The 8,858-nt window shown below is 42.3% G+C and overlaps 3 protein-coding genes across 4 annotated transcripts; all 3 read right to left on the bottom strand.

Annotated features, from left to right (window-relative positions):
* Positions 1–427: 427 nt before the first annotated feature.
* On the bottom strand, positions 428–1,078 carry RB195_010216 (uncharacterized protein; the record flags this gene model as incomplete). The annotated part of the gene is made up of 1 exon (XM_064191110.1): positions 428–1,078. One exon carries the CDS (start codon positions 1,076–1,078, stop codon positions 428–430), a length of 651 nt encoding a protein of 216 aa, XP_064048693.1.
* A 131-nt stretch (positions 1,079–1,209) lies between these two features.
* On the bottom strand, positions 1,210–2,412 carry RB195_010215 (uncharacterized protein; the record flags this gene model as incomplete). The annotated part of the gene is made up of 1 exon (XM_064191109.1): positions 1,210–2,412. One exon carries the CDS (start codon positions 2,410–2,412, stop codon positions 1,210–1,212), a length of 1,203 nt encoding a protein of 400 aa, XP_064048692.1.
* A 2,034-nt stretch (positions 2,413–4,446) lies between these two features.
* On the bottom strand, positions 4,447–6,861 carry RB195_010214 (uncharacterized protein; the record flags this gene model as incomplete). Of its 2 annotated transcripts, XM_064191107.1 has the most annotated exons (7): positions 4,447–4,530; positions 4,586–4,670; positions 4,968–5,009; positions 5,195–5,286; positions 5,338–5,436; positions 6,471–6,638; positions 6,712–6,861. In XM_064191107.1, the coding sequence occupies 7 exons, from the start codon at positions 6,859–6,861 to the stop codon at positions 4,447–4,449; spliced, it is 720 nt and encodes a 239-aa protein (XP_064048690.1). The 2 variants fall into 2 exon arrangements, with proteins under 2 accessions (XP_064048690.1, XP_064048691.1); XM_064191108.1 differs by lacking the exon at positions 4,968–5,009.
* Between the last annotated feature and the right edge of the window lie 1,997 nt (positions 6,862–8,858).

Here is an 8,858-nt window from a genome sequence, read left to right as displayed (position 1 = left end):
ACATCACGGACCTATCACGAGTTCGAAAAATCTATTTAGAAAGAACTTCTACTGCACTGTATGATTTCAAAGGTTAGACACACTCCAGTTTTTTCTCTGGAATATTCCCTTCTTCGATCTCTATGCTTCTAAAGTTAAGATTTTATTTCTCGCGTCGCTTTTTTGTTCTCTGTGGGAAATCATTGTGTTCTTCCAGTTCTTTCACAACGAACGAGAAAACATGTGATTTCAGGAAGACACTGTCTTAATGTTGGCTCTACTACTATTATTTCCGGTCGCTTATGTATCAGGATCAGTGTCGGAGATGGTAAGTTCGCTTTTCACCTAGATAATTTTGACTCCCGTTGATCTTCGACTAGAACTCTTCCTCCCGATCGTAACCCATTTATGAAACTGTGAAATAAACAGAAAAAAAAACTGACCGGTTCTAACAGCTAGAGATGAGCCGGGTGTTCCTGGTCTTCTTCACTACATCCTCGATGCTCTTGTACGCTCCCCAAGCCGCTCGTCTCCTCCTGCCCAGCTCGGGGGTCAGGTCGTTCATCATGTTCAGTTCCCGACCCAGATAAACGTAGCTGGTGCATTCGGATATGTTCGTTCCGTTGAGCGTGAATGGGGCATCCGAGACCCATCCGTTCCGCATGAACATCGTCTTTTGTAGATTCAGCTGAAGACCGATGCATCCACATGTTTCGTCGAATTCGGTCAGCATTCGTTCCGCTTGGCTGATGCTAGGTGTTATCAGTACGACGTCATCAGCAAAGCGCAAATGGTGTAGCTGCCCACCATCAATCTTCACTCCCATGTCGTCCCATTCCAACTTTCGCATTGCGTTCTCGAGGGTGGCTGTGAATATTTTGGGTGAAATTGTATCACCCTGTCGGACCCCCCTCTTCACGTCAATGACGATGTTCTTGTAGAATGGCGAAATTCCGGTCGTGAAGTTACTGTACAACTCTCGAAGTACCTTTATATATTGAGTAGGGACGCCTTGGTTGTCCAACGCTTCCACGACCGCTTCCGTCTCAACCGAGTCGAAAGCCTTCTTTAAGTCGATGAAGGTGAGACAGAGCGGCATCTTGTACTCTCGTGATACCTCGATGAGTTTCGAAACAGTGTGAATGTGGTCAATCGTGCTGAATCCTTTTCGAAACCCTGCTTGCTCGCATGGCTGTCCTTCATCCAAGACTTTTTCAATCCTATTAAGGATTACTCTTGTAAAGAGCTTGTAGATGACGGACAGTAGGCAGATTGGGCGATAGTTGCCGATGTCATGTGGATCTCCCTTTTATACAACAACACGGTCTTGCTGGTCTTCCACTGTTTAGGAACCTTGCATTCCGACAGATAACGTGTAAAGAGCCTCGCCAGGGTGTTGATGAGTACTGGCGGAAGGCTCTTCAGGTGTTCTGGTCTTATTCTGTCGGGACCGGGTGCCGTACGATTTCTTACCGACATGATAGCATGTCGTATTTCGGACGGGAGAACCTCTGGAATGACTTGTCCATCTTCCCTCAGATGGTGAGGAGGCAAGTGGACATGGCTGTCGAAGAGATCAGAGTAGAAGTCGTAGATGATTTTCTCCATCCCCCTTCTCGATGCAATGGCTGTTCCCTTTGGGTTCCGGAGAGCAGTCATCCTCGTCTTGCGACTGGCGAAATCTCGACGGGCATAGCGGATGCTTTTCCCCGCCTCTGCAGCTTCAGCCAGCACTTCTGCTCTTCTCTCTTTAAGGTCTTCCTTTATCGCCTCTCGGCAAAGCCTTGCGAGCTCGGACGTGAGTTCTTGGTTCCCTGCGGCTCGTGCTGCTCCACGCTGGCGTATCAGCTCAAGAGTTTTAAGAGACAGACGCCTCTTGGTGGTTTTAAAACTCTCAGCCTTCTTCGCGCAGTCGTGAAGGTGTTCGACAAGCCGGTCATATTCCTCGTCGATGTTGTCCATTGCGGAATCTTCCCAAAAGCCGGCTAGCGTAGCGAAGAGATCCCAGTTGATGGTAGTCCTGGGATTTCTCTCTCTGAACTTGGCGGCTTTCTCTGCTCTCCTTGTGAAGGAAAATCTTCCTCGGAGGAGGCGATGGTCCGATCCCGTATAGAACTTTGGTACAACACCGACGTCCGTCAGGCAGAACCTTTTATTGACGATGATGTGGTCTATTTCACTACGGTACCCTCCACCGGGTGACTCCCACGTCCAGCGTAAAGAAGAGGGCTTCTGAAATTGCGAGTTCCCATGGATGGTCTTAGTCGTCATGATGAACTCGGAGAGCCTCTCTCCCTGGTTATTCCATTGTAGGCCGTGGGTCCCGATGTGAAGTTCCTCCGGCGTTCTTCTTGGGCCAACCTTAGCGTTGAAATCGCCAACTATGACCTTGTAGAAGGCATGATCTTCTTGGTAGAACTTCTCCAGGTCCATATAGAAAGCTTCGACTTCTTCTTCTTCGTGTACTCCTACTTACGATGCCTTGATTTCTTTGCCATTTTTTCATAGAAGCGTCCTCTCATAGAAGTATCTCCTTCATTCACGCTTTTTCATAAGCTCCTTATTTCTTAACATCACGGACCTATCACGAGTTCGAAAAATCTATTTAGAAAGAACTTCTACTGCACTGTATGATTTCAAAGGTTAGACACACTCCAGTTTTTTCTCTGGAATATTCCCTTCTTCGATCTCTATGCTTCTAAAGTTAAGATTTTATTTCTCGCGTCGCTTTTTTGTTCTCTGTGGGAAATCATTTTGTTCTTCCAGTTCTTTCATAACGAACGAGAAAACATGTGATTTCAGGAAGACACTGTCTTAATGTTGGCTCTACTACTATTATTTCCGGTCGCTTATGTATCAGGATCAGTGTCGGAGATGGTAAGTTCGCTTTTACTAGTAATTTTTCCTGATCTTGTACTCTTCCCGATCGAACCCATTTATGAAACTGTGAAATAAACAGAAAAAAAACTGACCGGTTCTAACAGCTAGAGATTTTTCCATTTTCTCTTTCGACCTCTACCATCATACACCTATGTTAAGATCTTATTTCTCACGTTAGCATATATATTACTATTACTATATCATACTATTCTACTATGCATACTACTTACTATTAAACTGTAGATATCAGTTATTTTGAATTATAACTCAACTGTACGTATGTAGTATAGAGGTTAGTATATGTACATATGTACTTTACCGTCCGCGTAGGCTGCCTAAGCCACTATAAGTATCGAAAAAGGCGTCATATTGTGTAGAAAGTTGCCCGAGTTTTTTTTCTGCTTATTTTTGGAACAAGTTAAGAAAACAGCGAGAATCTTCAAGTTCTCCTTTGAGAACTCGGCATTCTTTTCTGAATTCGTGCTTATGTTTCGTCACGGCATTCCTCGGCAAATCCGCCTGGGATTCGTCAACCCTTTCAACTAAGAAACGTTTCATGTTTATCAACATACACATACAGGTCAGTGCTTCTGTTCTCGAGCGAATCTAGTATTAAATTATCGTTCTCGGAAGGATGAAAGATTTGGCTGGCTCTGGGGTGGTTTTCACCAAAGATCGCGTAATCCACAATATAATCTCCGGGAACCTTTTAACAACTGCGCTACAACCACCCCTTACATATTCATAATAGATTATATATGTATGTAGGGAATGAGTTTATTCCACTCATGGCGCAACATAAAAAACCAAAAAAAAAACTTTTTGTCTCGAAGTTGAAAACCAAAAAACATGCCAGGTTCACAGCCCACGTTTCTGGGTCTGGTGTGAGAACAGAGATCTGCATGCACGCTTATTTCAAACATATGGCCAATGTCTTCTGAAAGAAAATGAAGCAAAGTAGAAATACGTAATAGAAGATAAACAGTTGAAATAGATAGGACTTCACATATTTTATGCTACGGCTACTTTTGTTTACTTCATTTACAGTCACTTATTACGTACTTAGTCATGATTCCCTATCCACTTATAAATAAATATAGAGATAAAATATGAACAAATATATAAATATGGGGATAGATAAATACTAGCAAAATTACGAATAGTTCCTACACATGTTGTCCTCAGTGCCAGTTCTGTTGATATCCAGCACACGACTGCCCAAATGAGTTCGTGTAGGTGCTCGGTCTCGTTTGTTTTGTGGGTGAAGGGCACGATAAGAAAATACCAGACGCAGAAATAATGATAGCACTGTTATGTAACAGTAGCTCACCGGGAACATCTCTTTCATAGTCAATGAAATCAAAATCTGTGGGTTTCGCCATTGTTTCCACACTGGAACCTTCTACTTCTGCAATCTTAAGAAGACAACAAAGAAAAATAGCATTAAACTTTATTTTTACAAGCTCCTATGCGCAACATAGGCAGCTTCGCTCAGCAAATTATGCACCTAGGACACCAATTTGAGAACGCAATTTTTACATCGCAGTGGAATCAGCAGTACCGAGTTAGAGGTTGTCATCGTTGAGTTCATGTATATCTTGGCATTGCTCGTACCTCGGCCAGAGTCTGCTCAACTTTCTCGAGGAAGCGATCTTTCGGACGGGAAGTCACCTGAAATTGGGTTAGTAAACGACTAAGTAGCTAAATTATAGCGGTTCGACTTGACCTGGACAAAATTCGATCCCACAATTCGCGAATCTTGTGACCTGACATACGGATGGTCTTTGTAGAGGTACGGTGAGAGAGGCGAACTGAATAACGTCAGAAAAGTCTTGTTGTCCAGCTCAAGCGGTACTGTGAACCTTTATCTGTATGAAGCGGATGCCAAATGAATCTCAAATGGAATGAAACCGATGGAAAAAGTCGTTAGTTGGGCTTCACAGCATCCAACGACTATCGCTACCGTAAGCTGCGCAACTAATCGGTTAGCGACTGCATTTCGCTGTTCTGAGTTACAGCTATGTAAAGGCGGTGCAACAAAGGTCGGCAAAGCTAAAAGCCAGAGTCACTACATCACTCCTCTGTAAGCGTACATGTTGAGAACTCACTATAGGAAACCATCATAGGCATATCTTTGAGCTTTTTCAGGTCTGAAGATGTTAATGAGTTGGCGATTCGTTATGTTACGTGAGCTGTGTTTTCTTGGTTTCAGAGGTAAATCATACTTTCTAATCGTGTACTATCCCAGTTATACGGGAATAAGTCTGCAACCAAATAAAATGTTTCCGTGCGAACAAAATGGGATAGAATAAAGAAGTAGGATGTATCAACGGACCTGTCAAAGTCTTTGTAGTCGATCAACGTCTTACGATTATTCTTTGCGTACTCATCATCGTCTCTCTCCCGATACGACGAGAAGCATGGAGCCTGCAGTTGAGACACCATTGTGACTGGACCTCAAAGTTGCGGCCGACGTACCGGGTAGCGATCAGGCCGTCGTTCAGCTCCATGTGAAATGGCGAAGTATTCGCTGGACTGTTTTGGCATGTACACTGGGAACTGCCGGTAGAGCGCATGCTGTGGTGAAACAATCTTTACTTGGTTCCTACTTCTGTTTGTAAAAAATCTGAATCTAATGTTCAAAAAAAATTGGGACCCCGAGGAACTCGAGCATGACTAGAAAAGAAGTAGGAGCTAGAATGCGGAGGGACTCCGTGGCCAAACTATTTGACCAACTATTCTGAAAAGAAAAGGAAAGGTCTTCTACTTTGCTCTCATTAAATTTTGCAAAAGTTTCAAGTGTCAACCCTTCTTAGTGGTAGTTTCGAAGCAAAGTCATAGATGGGGCAAGTGTTCCCCTCGCCTTCTGCTTCGAATTTGTCTAGGAGCATGCGCTAAGCCGAAAGGGAGGAGTTTCTCTGGTTGAAGTTGTGAGAAACATTGCACTGGAATCTGATTGAAGTTTTCGATTAACGTTGAGGTTTAACAGATAGTTTTGGCGATGCGGTGGATTAGTAGAAAGTGGATTTCATGCGAGATTCCGCTTGACAAGAATCATAGATTGCGACGAACACGCCGACACTTAAATGGACAGCGCGACAGAGATGGGCGGAAAACTAAGTGTCTTCGTTTTTTTTTTATTTTAGATTTTTTGCCAAAACGTTTTCGGCACAAGTTTTTCGCTTCCCGTGTGCACCTCATTCCGCCAGTTTCTTCATGCTGCCGTTTTGCGCAAGTGGCAAGCTGCCCTGCTATCACTTAGTGGCGCCTCAGCTCAGCAAATTAATTGCTTTCAAGTTGGACATTATCTTCCCAGTCATATCTAGCACTTTTTCAGGAAAAGAGAGCAGTTATGATCACATTCATTCATGCTGGTAGCTCGTCCATCAACATGAATGGATGAGAAAACTTGTAAAATATCATTTGTTTCGAGAAAGATAATTTTCAATTCTGAAAAAGCTCCCTCTGATAGATGATTCTTCCATGAAAATGAATATCGCAAAGGGAGTTCTCCTATACGTAACCAAAGTAGCAAAACGTGTTCATTTCTTCTTGAAAGTACTTTCCCTTCCACGAAAAATGAACGGTGTTTTTTCTCAATAAATGCTGACCTCCGGTTTATCCAAGCCGAGCTCGGCGTAAAGCGACTCGAGAGGAGTCTTCATGTACAACCCAGTATCGTCATATGTGTCCAATGAATCATCAATCGCATATTTGCCCAGTGACTGTTCCATTTTCAACATATTTGAGGCAGATACTCCACGGTCAACGCCTGTTTCCTGAAAAAATGATGATAACTATAAATCACTGACGCTAATTCTTAGCACGAAAGCTCAAAACGTGTATTTTCACCTTTTTCGCTCGGTTCATTGGATGAAAAATATTTTTCACGTAGTTCTCATAACTCTGAGTAACGGGTCCACCGGGAAGCATGTCTTCTTTGGCGAAAGGTCTGGAACCCAGTGGAGGTCGCCTCTCTGTCCAGCCGAGGTACTCGGACATTTCCCTTAGTAAAAAAAGTTGCCAAATTGAAACGATTTAGACGAAAAAAAAACGAAACAATGCACTAAGGTTAAGGTTTTCGCAAATGGAAGGACTAGGAGAAAGAGCAAATGATAAAGCGATACTCATATCAACCCGTAGGAAACGTGTAAAAAGTGAGAGGAAATGGGAGAGTAAAGATAAAAAATTTTGGAATCTGAATTCGGTGAATTCCTGCATTACGTTCCCTTTTTATCCTCGTGACCTTTTCTAAATTTTTCTAATGTGGTTTTTTTTTTGGAAATCAATAGCGCCAACAGTTTAAGAAAGCTTTTACTTCCAGATGAGAGAACAACACTGAGTTGTCTTCACTTATGTCTACAAGGCTTAGAAATTTCTTGTTTTTAAAATTTCGCGCGCTTTAATAGCATTAAGACGTAAACCATTACGAAAACAAAAAAAAAAGTTATTTAGACTATAAAATGGCCTCTCTTTCGTGATGGGAAAATATCGTATTGTAATATCAATCCTGAACAAGCTTGGATAGATGAGTCAAAGAGCAACGGTTTGAGGTGTTCGTAACAAGCGCTTTTTTCAGCAGATATAGTCCAGTTTCCAGAGAAAGTTAGAATCGACATACAGAGTTTGGCAAGTTAGTAGAGAAATGTTATTGGTAGTGCGACTCTAGATGCCGTTGAGACCTACAAGAAATTAGGAGTGTGAAAATATTTTAAATGTGTGAAATATCTACATCAAATATTTACTTACAGCTTTTACCGCGAGAACAAAAATAAGGAGTGGAAAGCTTGTCAGTTATTAAAATTAAAATTCGTTTTAAAATGTAGAATTTTGGAGGCTAAGGATATGCATGTGAAACGATACAAAATTAGATATTTCCAGAGGAATTTGGAGCATTGAGCTATCGTTGCCAGAGTTTTTGACTTGAGTTGAGTGAAACCTCGCTTGCTCTCTCTTGAGAGGATCTCAGACAAAAAACAACAAACGATGCTGCTGCAGTTACGTGGTGCATGCAACACTAATCGATTCCCGATTATTCTCTCTACTCTATTTGTTTTGATCTGTGAATGATCAAATTGTAGCCGGTACAAGGAGAATCCACGGTTTTCTCTGAAGACGGTGGCAAAAGTTTTTTCCTGAAAAGTCAGGTATTGTTTTATATACTATGACATTGTGCTAACGCATAATTACTTTTACCTCAATCCCAAATGGTCGCAAAACTTCATCTCTGATGATGGAAAGAATCAAAATCAAATAAAGTCACTTAACATATGAATAAATGAAATCGAGTACTTACTATTGAGTGATAACTCCACCAGAGAATCGAAAGTTAATTGTCGAAGAAATTCTTGCAAAATTCGAAATGCTTATAAGAATGAGAAAACAAAAAAAAAACATGTTTCTTCAGACAGCTCTGAAGAAACGGATGTGCAACGCTGAGCTCGCAACGAGGCAGTTGTTCTCCTATTCACGTTACACCTCCTCTAGAGCCAGCACGTTGCGCTGTAACGCAGTTTTCGAACTCTGCCGTTCACAAGCAGGTGTCGGTCCTCTGCGGAGGATAAGGGCGACTCTCATCTGCTAGAAGCAGTGTTCGAGCAAATTTTCGATATCGAGTGTTTCCCACTGATGAACCGCGCTGGTTTGCCAGTGCAGAAATGAGGTTGGAAACAGCGAAAACGGATTACTGATGAAGTTGCTTGCCGGAACAACTTCTTGCATCCGTGCGAGCGATGAGCCACTCTACATGCTTTCGTTTCGTTACTGCTACGGGCATAAATAGTTTCCTCATCTTGCAAACTAGTAAGTGTGGTATGGTAGTAGCCTCTGATCCACCTGATTTCTGGATTTGACGAAAGCGCTTTTTTTATGCGGAAAAAAACCCAACAACGAAAATCCCTACAAACACAGCCTCTATTCCGAGTTTTCTGTGATCATTTATCATACAGTCCTTTCTTAATTTTCTGGATCGCAACCAGATAACACGAAGCTCCTTCGAT

The sequence above is a fragment of the Necator americanus genome, chromosome III (genome assembly GCF_031761385.1).
Source record: "Necator americanus strain Aroian chromosome III, whole genome shotgun sequence".
NCBI lineage: Eukaryota > Metazoa > Nematoda > Chromadorea > Rhabditida > Ancylostomatidae > Necator > Necator americanus.
This window is presented reverse-complemented; position numbering and strand designations above follow the sequence as displayed.